Genomic DNA, 23,632 nt, shown 5'->3' on the forward strand with positions numbered 1-23,632 from the left:
GATTAGCAACCAAACAAGGGATAAAACAATACAAAATTTTTATCCGAGGATTATTTTTTCTTATCCATCATACCAAACTACCCCTTAATAGTGTGAGACTTTTCGAAAAAAACCGTATAAGCTTGGCCCAAAACGAACAATATCACATCATATCAAAAGTATTTTTAGGCCATAGTAACCCAACACAATAGTGGACCTGAAATATTTGGTAATGTTGATCTAGGGAAGAAAAATCAGAAATAACCAGATGTACAATTGATAATTGAAAAATAACCACAATTTCAAAAGTAATTGAAATTTAGTCGATTGTTCATATAAAGATAAAATCTGACAAAAGCACCCTTAAAAGTCCGAAAAACTCCAGCATAATATGCTAGAGTTCAAATTTTTTATATATGAGATTCCAGCATAATGTGCTGAAATTTCATATTGAGATGGGTTCATATATATTTGGCTATATGGCTATATGGCTATATATATTTTGTCAAAGTAATATTGCTATATATATATTTTCCATCCATATAAGCACAATCTGAAAGGAGACAATATTACTTGACAAAAAATCGAAGCTAAAATCAAAAATAAGGAGGGAAAAAAACAAAAAGAATTATAGCACACACTAGCACTATATCTATGAATGGATGAAATATTTCTAATACCTAGTTCCATATGGTATATTTCACATTTTTTACCCACATTTAGATGTATATGATAATATGAAAATTACTTCAAAGCACCCCATTTTTGCAAGAGGGGAACAAAAGGGATCTGTTTTCATCTTCGTCTTCGATCTTGTGACATTAATTAGGACAAGAGCCACATGAATACAGTGGACCAAATAGTGAGTGCAAATGCTGCAACCAAATAAGTCCACAAGAAAAGGACTGAACACTCTTCTTGTGCTACGTCAAATAGTTGCGTCATTGTTCCTGCACCAGTATATATATCGCCATAATCATAATATATCAGTTCATCGTTCTCAACAGTTAATCGAAAATAAGACAGATAACTTGCTACAACATGTTAAATTTACACTTAATTAAGAGCATTTGAAGTGTACCGATATTCATGGCGGGTGGCAATGTGTATTGAATCATTAATACAAATTTGTAAAGGGGATCTGCTGCAAGAAATCCTAGTTTGCCAGCTCCTTTAAGAACTAGAATTCCTACTAGAGGACTGAATATATACCGCACACATACAACTGTTATTATGATCATTGGTTTCACTTTTGCCTTCCTCAATCCTGTCAAGTTGGCAATGCAGAAGTTAACTTCTCACTGTCTCAAAAGAAAGATCTGAGAACTAGGACAAGACAATGTAAAATATTTTTAGATTATCGTATTGTTTAAAAGATAACTATATGTAATTGTTCATAAAAAAATGGATTAGTAACATAGAAACTAAGGCAGGTTACATGTTACAATATGTTACGATACACCGGTAATGTAAGAATTACTTATATTGTTAATATAGTCTGCGGGTGTCAAATGGGCGGGTTGAACTGATTTTAGGCGGGTCAAAATGGGCTGAGTCAATAAATGGGCTGGTCAAAAGTTACTTGGGCTGAGATGGACTATTTCAAGATGGACTAAAATTTGGGTAATAGCCTAACCCACCAAACTCTTATCAAGCTTTAATTAATGTATATTATTTTCTTCTGAACTATTTACTTATAAAATAAGATTTTTTTTCCTTTTGTTATGGTCATATATGACATATTAAGCAAAAAATAATTATTTTAAAGATATTTTAGTAAAGTTGCTCATTGTTCAATTTGGGCTAAAAATCAGCCCAACTTTAAATGGGCTAAGATGCGCTGGGTCAACATGGACTGAGTTTAACAAATGGACGGGTCAATGACCGACCCAACCTTGAACGGGTTGGACGGGTCAAATGGATTTGAGCTCAAACTGCCACCCTTAGTGTATAAGTTAAAACACTAACGAGCTTTAAATTTTATCCACTGACAGTGTGAAGGATCTTTTACACTATCAAGTCACCTAAAAGATAATAATATATAACCATCCATAAATGGTTAGATTAGTAACTTGAAAATAATGACATGTTACTTGGTAAAACATGTAAAAATAAGGGCAGTCTGGTGCACTAAGCTCCCGCTGTACGCAGGATCTGGAGAAGGGCCGGATCACAAAGGTCTGTACGTAACTTTACCAGTTACGCCAAGGTTCCCCTTCAAATATTTTATGCTTGAAGTCGTCGGTGTATACAAGTTAAACTCTTAGACTTATAGTACAAATTATATACTCCTAAGAGATATTCCTACGATATGACTACCTCATAAAAATGCTAGCTAAAATATCATTACTTTCAGTTAAGCATCAGGACAAGAAATGACATCAGTATTACCTTGGGTGAGGTTTCCTCCTAGTATAAGAGTGATACATGGAATGGTCCCATCCCTGGCATTGAGAGGAAGGTGAGATGTCAATTTCACAGAAAACAAGAATGTAATGAAGCAAGAGTTTGGATATTAGTTACTATTAATCTTATTTAAAATGTAAATCACATTAGAGAGGTCACACGGGTTCAAGCCGTAAAAACAGCTTCTCGCAGAAATGCAGGGTAAGACTGCGTACAAAAGATATTTGTGGTCCGATCCTTCTCCGGACCCTGCGCATAGCAGGAGCTTAGTGCACCGGGCTACCCTTTTAGCTTGCCAAATTTGCTATTTTTTATTCAGTATACATAATTTATACACTGATTATACCTGATTATACATATATTACATATGAGTTATACATATATTATATATTCGTCGGTTAGTTTTAGTTTAAGTGGTTGTATGGACAGTTATTTAGGTTAATTCTTGCAAGAGTAAAATATTTGATTTTATCAACTTGAATAAAAGAATGGAGATTGAAACATACCCAAGTAATTTGACAGAGTCTTGGATAACTCTAAGGGGAGCAGCACTACCAATAATCAGGTTTTTCAACCATGTTACTGAACCAAATATAAGTCCAATAATCTGGATTTTACCAAGAAATGAAATGAAAAGAGTAATTATTATTTTTTATTCATCTTTGTAGGAACACTCCAAATGAAAATTAAAAACATTAAGTAAAATAAAAAACAGAACTTACTGCTGCAACTGTTGGAGGTGCCAATAGCTCCTCCACAATTTTGTGCAAAAATTTACTCCATGATAATACTTCCCCTTTCTTTGGTTCCATGTCTGCTTTTTCACATGTTTTCTGCAAGTTAACATTGATTGATGAATTAGAAATATGCTTTTTTCTTTTAATTTCATTACGATTACTGAACTTTAATCGCTGAAAAAAGACAGCTCGGTGTACAAAGTATCCCGTGTTCACGCAGAGTCCGGGGAAGGTCCGCACGCCAAGGAGTGTGATGTATACAGCCTACCATAATGCAAGCATTAGTGACTGCTTCTATGGCTCGAACCCGTAACTTATAGGTCATACGGAAACAACTTTACAGTAGCTCCAAGACTCCCGTTCTGAACTTTAATCACTATGACAATAAAATCACAAAATCATTTTGAGCTACATAAAAGTAAATTGTATTTCACCCACTATAACAGTATACAAATATTTTTTTGTCACGTTATAGTTTAACTTTACATATTATAACAGTAAAGTCACAATATTTTACTAGTAAAATCACCTTGATGGGTAGATTTTGTCGTTAAAGAGGTTAAAATTTAGTGATTCTATTATTATGAGGATCCAATCTTCCTTTCAATTGCTTGCTTAACGACTATACTGTTATAGTGGATAAAGTTAAAGACGTAAAAGTAACGAAAATAAAGAATGGGAACTTTACAGTTTGATTTTCAGGGTCATATTTTGTTGGTGAAATGCTAACAACAAGATCATCTTGGGCAACTCCTTCAAGAAGGTGAGATTTCTCACTTGCATCAAAATCCTTATTTGGTTTCTTTAAGGCATCTTCCTCAGCTGCTTTTAGTGCTTTAAATTTCACAGATGAGCTTCTTATTAGGTGATATGTGTAAGTCCATATGTAGAAACCGCCAACCTTCAAAATCAAGAAAATTAATGGTTATAGAATTAGAAATAACTGATTTACAGACCATAAATGCATGAATTTTACGTATTGTCATAAAACTTTATTCATCGTAACAGTACAATTATAATACTATTTCTTGTCATATTAAAATAAATAAATAAATATTAAAGTTATAAAACTCTTTTTATTATCACATTAAAATAATTGACATATATAGTTTAGTTACATTAGTGTCACAAAAAGATAGTTGAATGACTTTACTGTTATATTGGATAAAGTTTAAAATTTAGTTTCTTTAATATGATAAAAGAATTATTTTGGTTAGAAAAATAAAGTGACCAAACGTGAAATTAATAATCCAAGAAAAAAAAGTCTATTATAAGAACTTACTGCCATAGAGAAAGAGGCATAAGAGAGACCAACAGAAGCACAAATTCCATGATCACCAAACGGGCTACCTTTCTCCTTACAAATTGCTGGAATTACTATCAAAAGAAGGTTTCCCAAATTACCTGTTTGAAAATAATAAATTATTAGATGAGAAACTGGTAAAATATAAAGGTAAATGGTATAAGAAAGAGCTAGAACACTACTAAAAAAAGCATTAGCGATGGACAAATTTTGTAGCTAAACAAAAAAAATCCATTGTTAATCCTATTTAACGTTAGATTATCAAGAAATTCCGTTAGCTACAAGCGATTTAGCAACTGATTAGGGACGAAGTTCGTAACTAATTCTTTTGCGGGGAAGAAGTTGCCAATAAATTGACAAATGTGTACCTGCTGAGCATGTAGCAATAATGAGTCCCTCTAAATGTAGCTCTGGCTTCAGTATTTTCACAACTAACCATCCAAGAATTCCTCCAACTAGAAATGTTAGCCCTATATTAATGGGCATAAACCACCTGACACACAATAATTAATTAAGAACTTTAGTGTATTAACATCAAACCTTGCTTTTTGACTAGTCTTAAACATGATCACCAAAGGAATAATATTAATATTGAATTAAAAGTTCAAATTTGTTAGTACGTACCATGAGATAATGTCGTCCAAGGTGACAGTCTTTGCCAAACTTGCAAACATTAACGAAGGCGTAAATATCACGAACACTATCTACATCGAGACATATAAAATACAGTCATACCTCTTTATAACAGCTACCCTTTATAATAGTATTTCACTATAATGGTCAAGTTTTCTTTGGAACTAATTTTCATATTATATTATAATATATGTTCTCTACAACAACACTGCACAATAACATCCAAAAATATGGGAACAGATGAGACTGTTATAGAGATGTTTGAATGTATATAAACTTAAGAAATTGATGATATAGTAAAGTAAGTAGTAAATAGGAAGCCAATGCATATACATATTCCCAAAATAAATATAAAAGAAAATTAATACTTAGAAAATAAAGAAAATTCTTACTTTATTAAGAGATCTTCGGGCATCAGAGTGAAGAAGCTTGAGATAATCAGTGGCCATTAAAGCACCTAAAATACTTATGAGGAGTACTTGCAATATTGGCATGGATGCCACCTCAAATAATGTCCAAAACCCCATCTTTATTCTTGATATTCTTTTCTCTAATTAAATCTCAACAAAATTAATTGTATTTAAAAAGAGCTGTAACTCCTTTTTGCACAATTTGATACTACTTGTAAACTCTAGTAGATTGTCTCAAAACATCCTGAAAGAGCCAGTAACAAGAAAAACCAAGACAAAGTGAGTTCATATATGGAATAGCAAAAACTCAAAATTAAAGAAGAAAAATAGAAAATCAGCAGATTCAAAATGAGTGTGATCAACGATTATCAGATGTATACATCTTAATTTTCTCTTTTTATATGTATACATAGTTCAAGTAAGAAAAAAAATTCAGTTGAATTCATAAAATTCGTCATAGATCCGCCTATATGTGCCAAGAAGATATACGTAGAACTCTCGTTTCGTCTGCAATAAGATCCTTTTCGTAGGTGCATATATATAAAAGCAAATTCAAATTTATTAGTAGCAGTTTTGTGTGTAATTTTTGTTTGTAGTGATTAATGTATATTTATATATATTGGGCTGATGTAAATATTTTTGGCCGAAAACTCATAAATTCTACCTTCTATCTACTCAGTAACAATTAATACAGTACTAGAAGTCACAACAGCAGTTGGAACCAATAATGAAGGTGAGGGTCATACTTGTAGTTCATAATGATATAAATGTCATACCTGTCTATTTCACGCACTAGAGTCTATACCAACCAACTTTCTTACTACAATATTGTTTTGCTTTATCTCTGAGCGGTTGCTCAGTCGGTAAAAACACATTTATCCATAATCGTTAATTTCTGGATTCAAATTACGCTGGAAAAAAAATATAAAAATACTATAAATCTTCTTAATTAGGAAGATGTTAAAAAGAAAAAAGAAAAAAAGATATCGCATGTGCAGAAGTTCGCTTTTCAAAACTTATTTTATTGGTGATTTAGTTTGGAAATCATCCGTTTTTCTGAAATTATTTTATTTGACCGAGTATTTGAAAGTTGAAGATCTGATTTCTGCTTTATATAAGTTCTTATATTAAGAAAAGATTTGTTAATGAAACTTATTATTAGGAATTTCTTGGGCCGATGTTCTATCGGAAACAACTTCTCTAACCTTATAAGGTAGGGATAAGATCTGCGTATACACTATTCTCTCCAAATTCTATTTATGGGATTGCACTGGGTATATTATTGTTGTTACTTTTCAAACACATTTTTAACTTAAAAATACCAAAATATTAACCTACCAGTACCAATTTCATGCCTTAGCTGTCAGATACAACAAGAAACTAATAGTGTGAAGAAATTCAATAAATTTGTGACCTTAATCAGAGCACTAAAGCCCAGCCTCTCCTAAAACAAAAGAGTTAACCAACAACAACAACAACAAAAAATAACATAAATATTTTAGCATTAAATTCATTATACTATTAAAATTATGGGTTGAGATTTATTATTTACTAAAATTTCAATAGGTTTTTACATATATTCTATACTCCTTGTCGAAAGTTATAAATTCAGATGAACTCATAGTCTGCCCTAAGCCAATCACACAAGCTAAGAAGTTTCCACGAACTCATAGTCCTGGCTTTGGTGATAGTTATCACTATAACTTATCTCGCTGGATGTAACCTAATGGACAATGAAGTGATTGGAAGATTACAAGGTCGACCTCGATTTCTTTTCATTTCTCAAACTCAAAACTTCAATGGACAGAGTTACCTAACAGCTGTTATGGTGTCCCAATTTATAAAAAAAAAGCACAAAAAGATCACCCAAAAGAAGGAAAACTTGTAGAAGAAATGAAATTAATGGTAATGAAACTTGACAGCAAGATTCAAGATCATAGAAGATATTTGCCTTTTCCGGAAGTTATGCGATTAATTACAACAAAACAAAGTGAACTTAAGTCAAACATTTTTATAGCAAAATGTCATTAATTTAGTATTTCTATTCTAAAATTAATCTAGTTCATGTGCGGTCAACCAAGTTAATCTCAAAGAAGACATTAAAAAAACAAACATAATTAGTACGTATATTGACAACTCATTTTCATGTGCAAGAGCACTCATTAGGGAAAAAAAAAGGAATGAAAAACAAGTTATAAAGCTAAGTAGAACTTAAGTGTATATGTATGTATGTATGTATGTATGTATATATATATATATATATATATATATATATAAATTGATATATTTCATTATGAATGAATTTTAATCCATAACAGCAGATTATTTTATTTTAATTAAATTATCTATATATTTTTATCATAAAAATTCACATGGAATCGCTTCATAAGTAATCTAAAATCTGGTTGAGTAAACACTTTTATATTGTTTGTGCCTGAAACTTAAACTTATATTAGGTGTCTATTATATCTGCTTCTTTTTCATGCATATAACCATTGCTAGAGAAGACTGATAAATCAACAGTGAATTAATACTTAAGAAAATCACAAACATGAAATTAATAATAAATGAATAATTAAGAGAGAACGAAATCCATTATTCTTAATTCAGAAATAAGTCAGCACTGCAATCTCATTCATAAAAACTTCTTAATTACAGCAAAAAGATAAGTCCAATGCATCAGAATTCGTCGTAATTTCACACAATTCACACAATCAACCAACCCAAAAAAACAAAAGAAAATACAAAGGTAGAAGGAGACTAATTGAATACAAAAATTTAACACAGAGGCATTGGCAAGAGAATTAACATAAAAAATAAATAAATGAAAGAAAGGTGGCAAAGGAGGAAAACCTGGAATTAAGCCTGGGTTTGATGCTGAGGCGGAGTTATAGTTTTTCCCAAAACTTATATTTGTATTAAAAATCCTACTTTTATCAATTTAAAATATTAAAATTTAGAACTTATAAACTCAAAATATAAAATTAAATCCCACTCAGAGAAAGAATAGAGTGAGACTCCAAAAGGTGGGAGAGAAATATTATTGCCAACTCTAGTCTGACCTTAAATAGGCGTGGTGTTAGCGTCCTGATATACTACGTTTTGCATCTGCAATTTTTTTATTTTTTTATTTTTTCAGAATGGGAGAGTGCAATAATATTTTTAACATAAAAAGCCTACTAATTAGTAGTTGTGCAATAGTGATGGAAATATATATACTTTTTTTTACATATAAGCCGACTAATCAGTAGTCGCGTATTAGTAGTGGGATTTGGAAAAATGCAAATATGATATTGAGAATCTTTTATATTAAGGTTTGTCGTATTAAATAAAGACCGTAAAGTAAAGACAAGTATATAGAGAAACTGATATATTCATCTTGTCAAAAGGTGAAGTTGGCAAAGATTTAGTGAATAAATCTGCCGGATTGTCAATTGAACGGATTTGTTGCACATCAATGTCACCATTTTTCTGAAGATCGTGTGTGTAGAATAATTTTGGTGAAATATATTTTGTTCTAGCTCCTTTTATAAATGTTCCTCTTAATTGGGCTATGCATGCATTATTGTCTTCGTATAAAATTGTGGGTCTTTTCTCACATTCCAAACCACATTTTTCTCGAATATAATGAATTATTGATCTCAACCATACGCATTCCCTACTTGGTTCATGAATAGCTATTATCTCAGCATGATTTGAAGAAGTAGCAACAATAGATTGCTTTGTGGAGCGCCATGATATGACAGTACCTCCACATGTAAATATGTATTCGGTTTGAGATCTAGCTTTAGGGGGATCAGATAAATAACCTGCATCTGCATAACCAACAAGGTCTGCACTATCTTTGTTAGCATAAAATAAACTCATATCAAGAGTTCCCTTTAAATATCGCAATATATGATTAATCACGTTCCAATGTCTTTGTGTATGAGAAGAACTATATCTTGCTAGTAAATTAATAAAAAATGCTATGTCAGACCTTGTAGCATTAGCAAGATACATTAGTGCACAAATTGCACTGAGATAGGGTACTTCGGGATCAAGGAGTTCCTCATCCTCTTCTGGAAGTCGGAACAAATTCTTATTCACTTCAAGTGATCGAACAACCATTAGTGTACTCAATGGGTGTGCTTTGTCCATGTAAAAGCGTTTTAAGACCCTTTCTGTATAGGTAGATTGATGGATAAAGATCCTGTCTGCTAAACGTTCAATTTGTAGACCAAGTCAAAGTTTTGTCTTTCCAAGATCTTTCATCTCAAATTCGTTCTTAAGATATTCAATTGCCTTTTGGAGCTCTTTTGGAGTTCCAACAAGATTTATTTCATCAACATAAACAACAAGTATAACAAATTCGGATGTCATTTTCTTTATAAAAATACATGGACAAATAACATCATTTATATAACCCTCTTTCAGCAAATATTCACTGAGGCGATTATACCACATGCGCCTAGATTGCTTTAAACCGTACAAAGATCTTTGTAATCTGATTGAGTACATTTTCCGAGATTTTGAATATGCTTCAGGCATTATAAATCCTTCAGGGATTTTCATGTAAATTTCATTATCAAGTGACCAGTACAGATAAGCTGTAACCACATCCATTAGATGTATTTCAAGCTTTTCACGTAAGGTTAAACTGATGAGATATCGAAATATTATGGCACCCATAACGGGTGAATATGTTTCTTCATAATCGACTCCAGGTCGTTGTGAGAATCCTTGTGTGACAAGGCGAGCCTTGTATCTTTCAACTTCATTTTTGTCATTCCTTTTTCGCACAAAAAACCATTTATGACCAACTGGTTTTATACCTATAGGTGTTTGGACTACTGGTCCAAAGACCTCTCTTTTAGTAAGTGCGTTCAATTCTGATTGAATTGCCCCTTGCCATTTTGGCCAATCAGATCTTTGTCGACATTCTTCGACAGATCGGGGTTCAAAATCCTCACTATCTTCCATAATGCTAAGTGCAACATTATATGCAAAAATATTATCCACCACTATTTCAGATCGATTTAAATTAATCTCATCACCAGTAGAACTTATTAAAAGTTTCTCGCTCACTTGAGTCTTGGGTTCATTGATTTTTTCAGGAATCTCAGAACTAATCAGATCTTAGGTCTCTTCAGGAGATCCCTTCATAGTGTCGTTATCATTTGTCGATTTTCTTTTTCGAGGATTTCGATCCTTAGAACCCAAAGACCTACCACGCTCCAGGCGTGCTTTAGGTTCACTAGCTCTCATGCTAGTAGATGGTCCTGCTGGGACATCAATTCGGATAGGCACATTCTCTACAGGGATATGTAACTTAGTTATCCTATTCAAATCAGTAAATGCGTCTGGTATTTGATTTGCTATATTTTGTAAATGGATGCTCTTCTGGACCTCTTGATTACATATAGGGGTACGTGGATCAAAATAAGATAACGACGAAACTTTTCACACAATTTCTCTTTTGATTTCCTTTTTCTCTCCTCCTAATTATGGGAAATTTATTTCATCAAACCGACAATCTGCAAATCGAGCAGTAAATAAATCTCTCTTCAATGGTTCAAGATAGCGAATAATAGAGGGTGATTCAAACCCAACATATATTCTTAACCTTCTCTGTGGGCACATCTTACTGCGTTGTGGTGGTGCTACTGACACATATACAACACATCCAAAAATTCATAGATGGGCAATATCTGGTTTATGACCAAAAACTAATTATAACGGAGAATATTTATTATAATGTATCGGTCTAAGACGGATAAGTGATACTGCATGCAAGATAGCATGGCCCCAAACAGTAGTGGGCAATTTTATTTTCATAAGTAGTGGTCTTATTATCAATTGCAGGCGTTTAATAAAGGACTCTGCAAGGCCATTTTGAGTATAAACATAAGCTACAAGATGTTCAACTTTTATCCCAACTGATAGACAATAATCATCAAAAGTTTGAGATGAGAATTCTCCGGCATTATCAAGGAGAATAGTCTTTATAGGATAATCTCAGAATTGTACCCTTAATCGAATTATTTGGGATATTAGCTTTGCAAACGCCAGGTTGCGAGATGATAGTAGGCACACATGAGACCATCTTGAAGATGCATCTATTAGGACCATAAAATATCTAAATAATTCACTTGGTGGGTGAATAAGTCCACATATATTCTCATGTATACGCTCTAAAAAGGCAGGGTCTTCAATGCCAACCTTTATTGGTGATGGTCTAGTGATCATAACAAGCATCACAAGAAAATTCATTATTTGTAAGAATCTTCAGGCTTTTTAATAGATGTCCACTCGAATTTTCAGGAATTCGTCTCATCATTATTGATCTGGGATGGCCCAAACGGCCATGCCAAAGCAGAAAATAATTTGAATCAGTAAACTTCTGGTTTACGATAGAGTGTGCTTCAACTGTACTAATCTTTGAATAGTATAAACCAGAAGATAGAGTTGGTAACTTTTCTACAATGCACTTCTGGCCAGAAATATTCTTTGTAATACAAAGATACTCCATACTCATTTCATCTATCATCTCAATATGATACCCATTTCGGCGGATATCTATAAAACTCAACAAGTTTCTTCGGGACTTAGAGGAGAATAATGCATTGTCTATAATAAGTTTTGTTCCCTTAGACATAAATATAGTGACTCTTCCGGAGCCTTCAATCAAACTTATATTACCAGAAATTGTTGAAACATTTATTTTTTCCTTATGCAAATAAGAAAAATATTTTTGATTTTTTAATATGGCATGAGTTGTTCCATTATCAATTACACAAATATCTTCATGATTGGTCTTTGATCCAAACATAATTTGAGGAATATCCATATTCTTCAAAATGACATAAACAAAATAAATATGATAGTAAACATAATTATCAAAGCATAACTTTTAATTATATACAACAATTACATAACCATACTATCTATTACAAACAACAAAAATTAAAATATTTACATTTCTACAGATTCATCACCGATCACATGACTTGTTTCTCCTTCCGGGAGTGTAAAGTAATCAGATACATCCAAATGCATGAAGTCTAAATTATCTTCAGAAATAAAATTTGTTTCAGCATTTTTCTCCGTCTTCTTCAGGGAGGCTTGATACAGCTCAACCAGGTGCTTTGGCGTATGACAGGTACGTGACCAATGCCTTTTTCCTCCACATCTATAACATGCATTTTTTGTCTTTGCTGTTTGCACCGCTTCATGCTTTTGTTCTTTTCTTTTCCACTGCTGGTGGTGAGGAGGGTTCTTTGGTGCATTATTATTACCATGATTAGAGTTTCTTCTCCGACCATGGCCATGACAACGACTGGAGCTACGTCATCTTCCACGCTTAGCTTGGTGGAAGTTCGTCTCATTCACTTCAGGGAATGGACAAGAACCAATATGTCGACTTTTATGGTTTTTCATTAATAGCCCATTATGTTGCTCGGCTACAAGAAGATAGAGATAGGTTCAAAATACTTTTTGAATCTCATCTCTCGATATTGCTGCTGCAGGAGCATATTCGAGGCATGAAAAGTGGTGAAAGTTTTTCCAACATATCATGATCAGTAATATTATCACCACATAATTTCAATTGGGAAATAATTCTGAACATAACAGAATTATACTCACTGATAAATTTAAAATCTTGTAGCCTTAGATGAGTCCAATCATAACGTGTCTGTGGAAGAATGACCATCTTCAGGTGGTCATATCTATCTTTCAAATTATTCCACAGTATGACTGGATCTTTAATAGTGAGATATTTCATTTTCAAGCCTTTATCAAGGTGATGGCATAGGAATATCATTGCTTTGGCACGGTCTTGATTTGATGCTTGATTTTTGTCCATGATGGTGTCTGCCAGACCCATCGCATCAAGATGAATTTCAGCATCAAGCACCCAAGACATGTAACTTTTGCGTGATATATCCAGGGCTACAAACTCAAGTTTAGAAAGATTTGACATTATTTAGAAAAAGAAAGTTCGTACCTCTAATACTTTCAAAGTATTTGCTCGAGATGGCAGAGTCTCGTGCTGATAACGTGTTATAAAATAAAAACTGTAAAGTAAAGACAAGTATAGAGAGAAACTGATATATTATTCAATTTCAAACTGATGTACATAATGAACTGAAAACTCCTCTATTTATAAAAGAAAGGAAGCTGCTGTGTAAGCTGCTACTGCAAGCTGCTTGTAAGCTGCTAAAGCAAGCTGCTTATAAAATGATATTGTACCAGATATAGATAATCTTCTACTGGTGGTAATATTTATCCATAACGGAGTACCGAAAGGATAAGTTTCTTCAGGAGCCTTATTTCCAATAAAGTACTATATAGATAAACATATTTACGGCGGAGTCCCATATGGATAAGCTTCTTCAGGAAACTTTTTTCTAACGGAGTACTAAATGAACATCAATAATATAATATATTTATAACAGGTTCAATATTTTATATATCTAGCAAAAAGATTATTTATTTTTATCATATTTGTACCGTATAATTTTTGGATGAAGCGATTCAATTGAGTTCTCTTCTATTTCTAGCTTTGCTGCGGGATAATAGACAGTTGCGGATCTAAGATTTTAAAGTCATGGGTGCTCGACGATAAAAATTCTCAAAGACGAGGAAAAAAAAATTAATAGTGAGTGCTAACTCAATATTTGTCTTAATTTTTTTTTATAATTGCCTATATAAATTTACTAAATCTGGTCAAAGATAATGGGTGTTTGAGCACCTATAAGTGATCATGTAGATCCACCACCGGTAATAGAAACCAAATGAAATCGACGATGATCCTATAATCCAACAAATATGGATTGCAGTGGAGTGGTAAACTCGTCTTCATCCATAATCGATGTCATGGATATATGAAGTCGCCTTTTTATTAGAGCATGCTTTATTCCCCAATATTAAAATTTTCGGCACGAATTCGAATTTAATCGGGCCTAAATAAGAATAGTGGAGAGAGAGAGAAACTAAAGAAAAATGATTGTATAACTCTGCTAGGCTGGACAATTATTGTGTCCATTGATGGCAACTAGCTAGGGAAAACCTTTGTGCCTTGAGAAACACCTAGAATTATTTGTACTTTTAATTTTTTTTTTTAAAAGACGAAGCTAACCTTCAAGAGCCAGTTAATTGCAAATGTTTGTGAAAAAAATTAGTGCAAATTATAATATGCACCTCCGTCATATGATTGAGTAGTAGTACTATATAAACAGTTATATTTTTGTATTACACTTTAATTCTCTATATTACTAGAATCCAAAATTCTATATTCTATTTCTACTTATATATAAGGGACAGTTGAGGAGCTTAGGGTCGGGCTGTGTGTTTGCATTGAATTTTACCTATCTCTATGTTATTTTGATTGGACCACTGTGTATTACTACTGTAGCCCTTTTAGTTATTTTTGGTTTGTGAAGACCAATTTGCCCACCTTTTGATATCTCATTACTTTATGTTTATGGCCTCCAAACGTGTCACTTTGCCTGCCAAGTCATCTCATTACTGTTGGCCCCACAAGAATGAGGTGTCTACTCATTGAAGTTTCACTTTGGAGAAATGACCCTTTTTATCTTTAGATTGTTGATAAACTTTCTTCCTCCCAATATAATGCAAGTAATATAATTAAGGGAAAATGATCAAATATAATCCCTCTATTTTGGTATATTATTTATATCTATTCTTTGTTATACTATGAGTTCAAATATACGTCTGCCGTAATACTTTGGGTTCAAATATATCTCTCATTTAAACGGAGGGACACGTGTCATCGTCTTATTGACTAATTTTAAATATCTCTTAATTAATTAAAAAGACACATACTCATTACACATACCCATTATCCATACCCGAAAAACAATTATATTTTTTTGTAAAAACTAAAATTATTTTTACTAAAAACTGAAAATAAACGAAAATATTTTTTTTTTTTAGTTTTTACAAAAAAAATACTTTAAAATACTGAATTTTTAATACAAAAATGCTTTAAATTACTCGAAAAGTAAATTTTAAAGCAATATTTTTGTAAAAACTGAAAAAATTAAAAAAATAAAAATATTTTTTTTTCCAGTTTTTACAAATAAATTGCTTTAGAAAATATTTTTCAGTTTTTTAAAGCATTTTTTTTTTGTAAAAACTGAAAAAAAATATTTTCGTTTTTTTTTTTTCAGTTTTTACAAAAAACAAAAATTGCTTTAGAAAATTGCTTTTCGGGTATGAGTAATGGGTATGAGTCTTTTTAATTAATTAGGAGATATTCAGAATTGACTAATAGGACGATGACACGTGTCCCTCCATTTAAATGAGAGGTATATTTGATCCCATAATATAACGGAGAGTAGATATGAACAATATACCAAAGTAGAGGGATATATTTGACCATTTTCCCTATAATTAACGATATCAACAAAAGGGAGAATAATATTACACAAATAAAATACTTAATATAATAACTTTAAAATATTGATCAATTGAACATTACGACTTGCGAACCTAATGGTTAAAATAAGCACTTTTTTGTATCGCTCATAATTGCAACCAAAAAATACTACATTTTTCATTAAAAATCATATAATGTTCTAAAATAACTTATTAATAGGAAAATATATATGCTTCTAAGTTTTGACAAGAGTAAGTTGTTTTAGTGGTGAGCACCCTCTATTTTCAACCAAGAGGTTGTGAGTTCGAGTCACCCCAAGAGCAAGTTGGGAAGTTCTTGAAGGGAGGGAGCTGAGGGTCTATCGAAAACAACCTCTCTATCCTAGGGTAGAGATACTGGGTTGTTGTTGTTGTATCACCATGATACCACTCACAAATTCATCCTACTTATTTAAGTAACTGCAAGTGTTATGTTTCTGGAATGATTTAAACATCCACGTGTACATATTTGTGGTTATGGAAGTCAACAATTTTAAGGGGAAAAACGAAAAGTCTTTTGAGAGTTCTAATTGATTATATGATTGAATAGTTCTTCTAAATGTCTAACTGTCTATACAAGAGTAAAGTGGTGCATACACCAAATTGAAATACTAAACAAAACCCGTTACTTTTACGATAATTTTCAAATCTCGCCAAGATTATAATTTAAATTCAAAAAGAGAGATATGCTCACTTAAAAAATAAAACTAAATTCTACATACTAGGTTAGTATATTCAAGAAGGCATAGAAATAATTTTTCATTTAGGAAATAAAAATTCTAAATCGCATACATGATTATTGCTTAAACATACTGTTTTTCTCTTGAATGTCATTTAGAATAGGTAGATATAAAAGTAAATACTCTTTTGGTCAGTACTTCCATTGTCAAATTTTACTAAGTTAGTTTAGGTAATTGCTTTTAATCAAACTCTTCATCTTTCGCTTGGGAAATTTAAGTACTATTAAGAAAATTATTGATATGAGTAATTTGTTTTATTCCGCTTATCATTTTTATTATTCAACATCATTAAATCGCATGCTTGATTACCTTTTTATTTTAAAAATGCAATTTAGTTATTATATAGGCAAGCTCATAACATAGTGCATACATTAGAAATTGATTTCGGCCTTCGTACGACTGATCGAGATGGGAACATAATGAACCAAAGAAAGTCTTCATAATACCGAGATGGGATTCGAAGAAGGCACAAACGAGCTTCGAGTTTCAGGACAAGTCGAATACCGAGCTCCAAGTCATTATCGAGCTCGAGTCCAAATCGAACTATGATGAGAAGCGGTGGAATCGATCTTAAGGGCCAAAGGCCAACCAATACCGGCCTATTACTGGGCCCCGAGTCAACATCGAGCTCAAACCCGCATCGAGCTCTAAAACTGGAAACCGACCAATACCGAGTCCGATCAAGATCGAGCTCGTAGACAAGAGCCGTTACAACCGCACTAAGGGAAAGAACCTCAGCGGGAATTAAGGAAAAATTGACTTATCATGGGTTCCCCACTATGTATTTTTAATTATATCTAAAGTAGGATCCCTCCACTATAAGAGGGATGACTATATTTCTGTAAAGGGGGAAGTTTTTGCATACATTATAACTCATATATCATATACTCCCATATTGAAGAATTATCCCTTTTCAGCTTCATAAGGTTGATTCATCTTGCTTAATCCATAAATCATCATCTTTTCAACTTTGCTTATTTTTTATCCTTACAGTCGATATTCGATATTCTTATTTACTCTTACGATTTATGTCAAGTTATACCACATTTTCTTAGAATTACGTACAAATTCAACTCTATCCATTTTTCGGTTAACACATAGATACTACAAAAATGAGAAAAATATAATGATATTAAGAAAAATTTAAAAGAAAGATAAAAATTGATAATATAGAGGTTAAAATAGGCATTTAAAAAATTAATTAAAAAATGAGGGGGAGAATGACAATTGCTCAATGTGGGGGTGGGGGTGGGGGTAGGGAGGTGGCGGAGTAGAAGGGGAGAAAAGCAAAGTTAAAAGGATGTAAATGATTTTCACCGAAAAGAAAAGAAGACTTTTGAAAGTTGTGTCTAAAATATTCCTAAGCTATTTTTGTGGTTATAAATTATCTCATTAAGAGTAAAAGAGAAATTTTATAATTAAATTATTTTAAATATAAAAAGACATCATTTTTAGGGCTATATTGGATTGCATGAAAGTTTAAACTATTATAAATTGAGAATTGCATTAAATTATTTTGAAGGAAAATAACTTTTTCCTCAGGATTTAGTTCAAATACTTTTTGTAGAACCTAAATTGTCTTTTTTTTTTCTTTTACCTAATCTCTACAATCGTATTTAATTTGCTCAGTAAGGATAAATTCAGTTGCCTTTACTATGGTAAACTTGAAAAACAAGTTGATAAGGCGTAGAATTTTCTTAAAGACACTATATGATGGCAACTTCGTATAATGACATATCATTATTCTTTATTACATGGCTAATATAAAAACATATGCTATAAGTAATTACTTAAAATAAATTAAATGCACCAAATTCGGGGTTTGAATATGTCACGCATTGCACTGGAGTTGGAAAGATGAGATGCAACAAATTAATTAAGACTAATAATGAATGAGATGAGTTGCCATGTGACTCACTCTTAGCTCAATATTCATCACCAGCAAAGACTGATTTTCACCTTTTGCATTTGGGATTTCAATTGGGTTAGTACCGACCAGTGTTTTAAAAGGCGTTTTCGGGATGAGTCCTAGGGCGAGACACACTAAAAACACCCCGAAGCGATGATGTGGGGCGAAAATCTCAAGAGGCGTACGCCCGCACGTTCGGGGAGTACGCCCGAGCATTCAAGTGATATTTTTTTTGTGAGGCGTAAGCCCTAGAGATTTTTTCAAATTAAAATAAATTTGTTGAATAAGTCGTTCATATAATACCAAAAATCTCAAAAGTGAGCTTGGTAATTACTCAAAAGTTTTAAAAAGGAACTGAAATGTATTAAATTTAAAAGTCAAGACCTTTTTTTATTGATTGAAGCCCTAATTTATGGTCTTTTCAAATTCTTTATCTTGTCCGCTAGTCTGCTGATATCTCCCAAAAAGCAACGAATATTTAATTTTTTTTACAAATACAATACCAGCAAGTTCAACTTCATTCTCCTTCATAGCAGCAAGTTCAAAATTCAAATTGCCGGTTAGTCATCCTTTTTGTTCCTCCATGTAAAAAACTTTATTCTTTAAACTCAAGTTATTTGTACTTGTAAGTACCGTATAATAAATTGTTTTGACTAATTTTTTTGTGGGGATGGAGCGCGCGCGTGCGCGCACACGCACACACACACACACACACACACACACACACACATATATATATATATATATATATATATATATATATATATATATATATATATATAGTATTCTTCAATTTTATGTAATTTTACCTGTTTATAAATATTTACTGTAATTATATTATTTTATAAAATATTAAAAATTAAATACCTAGGGGGCTTACGCCTCACCTTATGCTCACGCCTTTTAAAACACTGGTAGCAACTATGGGTAGATTCAGAAATTCGTTTACCTTCATATAATATTTGCACCGGATTAATGGTGTTGCTTAATTCCAAGTGTAAAGTTATGAGCCCGTTTGGCCATAAGAAATTTTTTACTTTTTTTCAAAAAAAAATTATTTTTTTTCGAAATCAGTGTTTGGCCATAAAATTTTCAAGTTTAACTTAAAGATGAATTTTGGAATTTTGTGTTTTCCAAAATTTTCACGCAGATCACTCACAAAAATTTTAAAACGGCCAAAAATTATATTCATGTCCAAACACAAATCTAATTTTCAAATATCATTTTTAATTGAAAATAAAATTTACTTTTTTCGAAATATTACAATTCTTATGTGCAAACGCCCACTAAATTTTCTGAATAGTATCAATATACTGTTAGTAGGGGTGTCAATGCTTCGGTTCGATCTGTTATTTTATAAATTTTGTACCATACCAATTGTTCGGTCATTCTATTATGTACAACCAAAATTAGACTTTTCGAAACCGTCCTAACCATATCGATTTCTCTTCGGTATTGGTACAGTTCGATTAATTTTCGTTTTTATTTAAAATGTCATGTAAAAGTCACTATAAGAAGTAGAATGCAGTAACGTACGTACTTTTATAGGACTTAGCAAAACTCTCTAGACATTTTTACATTTTAAAGGTGATAAATTAAGAAAATATGAAAGATAGCTAGAGTATAGGTCCGTCAATGTTCTACAACAGCGTAAAAAAACTAAGCAAATTAATACAAAGAAAATAAAAATCACACGAGTGGAAAGATATTAACCAAGCTGAGACTAGGACTCAAGAATAAAGTTTATAGAAGATTAAATATTTAAAAAGATAAATCTAAATCAAACGAAAGGAAACATAATACATTGTAGTTTGCTACTCATAATCGCTACAATAACTTGTGTCTTGCTAGTGAATATGCTGAAAATAATTTAGTTTTTATAGGAGTAGCATAATATATAGGTTTGAGAATTAGGATTTTGTATTTAATTACTTGTTGGCTTGTAACTATTTTCATAATTCCAAGACCCAAGAAAAATTTAATGCTTTATTATTTTTAAAATTAATATATAAATATAGTTTTAACATGTAAATTTATTTGGTACGATTCAGTATATTTTCGGTTTATTTTTATAAAATAAAAAATATATCCTAATTATCGGTATGATTATAGATTTACATAAAAATCTACGATTTTATTAAAAGAAACCTAACAATCGGTTCGGTACGATACGGTTAACGATCGGTTTAATCGATTAAATAATCATCGGCAAATATACATTTACACATTATTGCTCACATAGCTGTTGGGCCCGGGCTTAGCATGGGCATAACCGCACTAGTAGATGACAGTATGTACTGGTGCATTATATATAGGAGAGTCAAGCGTTTAATCTGAATGTGATGAGTGAATCTATAATTAAGTAAATCAAAATAAACTGTGGTGAAATAATTCAAAAGTACTCAAGTTGAAATTAAATGAAAACATCCGATGTACTATTCTTAAATAAAAAAAACATTTCCTAAGCCAAGTTTCAAAGCCTCTGAGTCAGCCATGCTTTTAATAGAATATATAGAATATTAGTTAATTATTTCATTTTGATTTATTTTATTTTACTTAGAGATACACTGTTATTTATTTCAAAGTGAAACATTGAATAAAACCCTATATAATGGGAAGCCTACACGCTGAGGAAAAAAAAAGGGAAGCCTACACAAAATAATAATTGTAGGATTTCTTTTATATATGAAGGTTTAAGTGGTTAACCTTAAATATGTGTATAACCCATTATTTTCTTTTCCTAAATAATCTTAAAAGATATTAAGCTGGAAAAACTAAAGATCAAAATTACAGCCTTTTTTTTATTCATTATAACTATTATCATATTATGTAAATATAACTATCGGATCCCATGTTACTAGCATTACTATGGAGAATATTATGTGTATCATTTCACGTGGAATATATATAATACTGTAATTCCACCTTCCAACATCTTCATTTATACCTCTCATTATTTTTATACTAATAGTTTCTCTCTTCTTCTTGTTTTTATCTCCTTCCAATAGAACTATTATAATTTGTTATAACTTCTACATGATGCGCAAACTAAGGAAAATCGCACTACATGTGCTATTACTTTATATACCGTACCATGATAACGAAATATAAAGTATTACAATTCATGTGGGTACGTATAATACAAAATTAATCCTATTTTCCACTATTTTATTTGTACCTAACATTTTACCAAAAGATTAATACACACTCACCTATCATGACTAGTGGAAGCCTCCCTCATGACACATGAATACATACAAAGAAAAAACATAGAGGACTTTGATTGATAATTCATATACAGTGACACGAAGTCAGAAGTATTACTAATGAGATTAAAATATAAAAAAAATAAACTCACGAAAAAACTAAGGAGTTGTATATAGTATATATACATAAAATTAAAAAAAATTTATCTAGATACACAATGTAATTTTTCGACGGAAGAGACGAAAACCAACGACACTAAAACAAATAATTTGTGAATTGGGTCCTAAGTCCCTATCATTATATAGAGACGATATGGTCACTAGCAATGTGACATTGGTACAATTGCAATTATGTCTTTGGTGACACTGATTAGTTATTATTGTAGCACATACACAAGATTTTGTATGGACGAAAGAGTATCAAACCTGAGTTGCATGTGGCTATATACACCTCCCCCGCAAGGAGACGACGAAAATCAATGACACTAAAACAAATAATTTTTGAATTCGGTCATAAGTCCCTATCATTATATAGAGACGATTTGGTCACTAGCAATGTGAAATTAGTACAATTGCAATTATGGCTTTGGTGACACTGATTAGTTATTATTGTAGCACATACACAAGATTTTGTATCGACATATTGTTATTATTTACTAGTTTGTACACGTGTTTGGATATGAGGTGGTTAAGTTTCTAAATTTTACTTATGCGCCAATTTTATACATTTATTTTGCCATTATTTACAAGCAGTGACAATTATTGTATATATATATATATATATATATATATATATATATATATACACACGATGTCTCTTGATCTGTTGATTCAACCTGATGTCAATACAATTTGGCCGCATGCTGACAAGTGGCATTTGAATATATTAAAAATCTTATTATAGCAAATTTAACATTACTGGAAAAAGAAGTTGCAAAATTCTAGTTTGGTTCAAAAGTATATTCGCAATTGAATGGCAACAAGCTCCACAGCATCATTTTTGAGAGAAGAGGTCAAAGAAGCTAAGTGACTCTCTAAAGTCGTCTTTTGTATTGGGTCAAGCCAGAGAATCTATTGCTTGTCTTTCAAGCCAGAGTAGATTAAGCAAACTAGATTAAGCAATAGAATAATTGCAAGCCGAGTAGTCAAGCCAGAGAGGGGATGCTTGTGTGTCAGCATATGCAAAATCGGGATTTGAGTTTACGAGTTCTAAATTTACCAGAAAATCTATTGCTTGTCTTAGTTACTGGATTTGCTATTTTTTTTTTTTTTACATATTTAATAAATTTTCTAGTACATCTATAACGTTTAAGAAAAACTGATTGGGTTTCACCGAACCCGCACCTGATAGGTTTGTTCCGCATTTATGTGTCATAGAAGTGGATCTAGGATTTGATGGTTACAAGTGCCACTGTATTTAATGTAAATCTACTATTAATCGAGAAAATTGAATTAGGGCGTACAATATGTCGGGTTCGCTCTGTTTTGAATTAATTTATTCAGTTTTATTTTGAATTAATTTTACAAAATATTTTATGCATAAATAATACGCTATAACCAAATTGAAAATATTTCATCCTTTATCGAAACCAAGAAAAAAATAACATTAGATGGATTAAAAATAAAAATAATTAAAATCATATTCATAGAAAAAGTTTGAAATCTAGAAAAAGAAAACAGTACAAATATATAATTTAACTAAATAATAAAAATAAGGTTGTACAAAGAGATAAAAAATAACGATGAATAAAATGAAAGAACTTAAGAAAAAGAGAAGAAAAGAAAGAATAAAAAGGAAAAAAAAAAGGGAAAACTACAAGTCCAAGAGGAAGGAGCAAACTCAATTGCAATTAGTTGGCCTTGACCATCATATGATTTTGGGTGCCA

The 23,632-nt window shown here is 31.7% G+C and overlaps 1 protein-coding gene across 1 annotated transcript; it reads right to left on the reverse strand.

Moving 5' to 3' along the window:
• Positions 1–533: 533 nt before the first annotated feature.
• LOC104107409 (protein PIN-LIKES 7) lies at positions 534–8,527 on the reverse strand. Its single transcript, XM_009616205.4, has 11 exons — positions 8,322–8,527; positions 5,451–5,712; positions 5,050–5,129; positions 4,794–4,918; positions 4,405–4,526; positions 3,811–4,023; positions 3,108–3,218; positions 2,892–2,992; positions 2,371–2,423; positions 1,061–1,246; positions 534–929 (listed from the first exon to the last, which is right to left on the reverse strand). The coding sequence occupies exons 2-11, from the start codon at positions 5,583–5,585 to the stop codon at positions 805–807; spliced, it is 1,251 nt and encodes a 416-aa protein (XP_009614500.1). The 5' UTR covers positions 5,586–5,712; positions 8,322–8,527; the 3' UTR covers positions 534–804.
• Positions 8,528–23,632: the final 15,105 nt, after the last annotated feature.

Source organism: Nicotiana tomentosiformis, chromosome 9 (genome assembly GCF_000390325.3).
Source record: "Nicotiana tomentosiformis chromosome 9, ASM39032v3, whole genome shotgun sequence".
Lineage (NCBI taxonomy): Eukaryota > Viridiplantae > Streptophyta > Magnoliopsida > Solanales > Solanaceae > Nicotiana > Nicotiana tomentosiformis.

What these genes read in the sequence shown, in the direction of transcription:
- LOC104107409 (XM_009616205.4), bottom strand. Translation starts at nt 5,585, where the DNA reads ATGGGGTTTTGGACATTATTTGAGGTGGCATCCATGCCAATATTGCAA. An exon ending in TATTGCTACATGCTCAGCAG is followed by an intron (nt 4,527 to 4,793) that starts GTACACATTTGT and finishes ATTTTCAAACAG; the next exon opens with GTAATTTGGGAAACCTTCTT. An exon ending in GACTCTGTCAAATTACTTGG is followed by an intron (nt 2,424 to 2,891) that starts GTATGTTTCAAT and finishes TCTCAATGCCAG; the next exon opens with GGATGGGACCATTCCATGTA.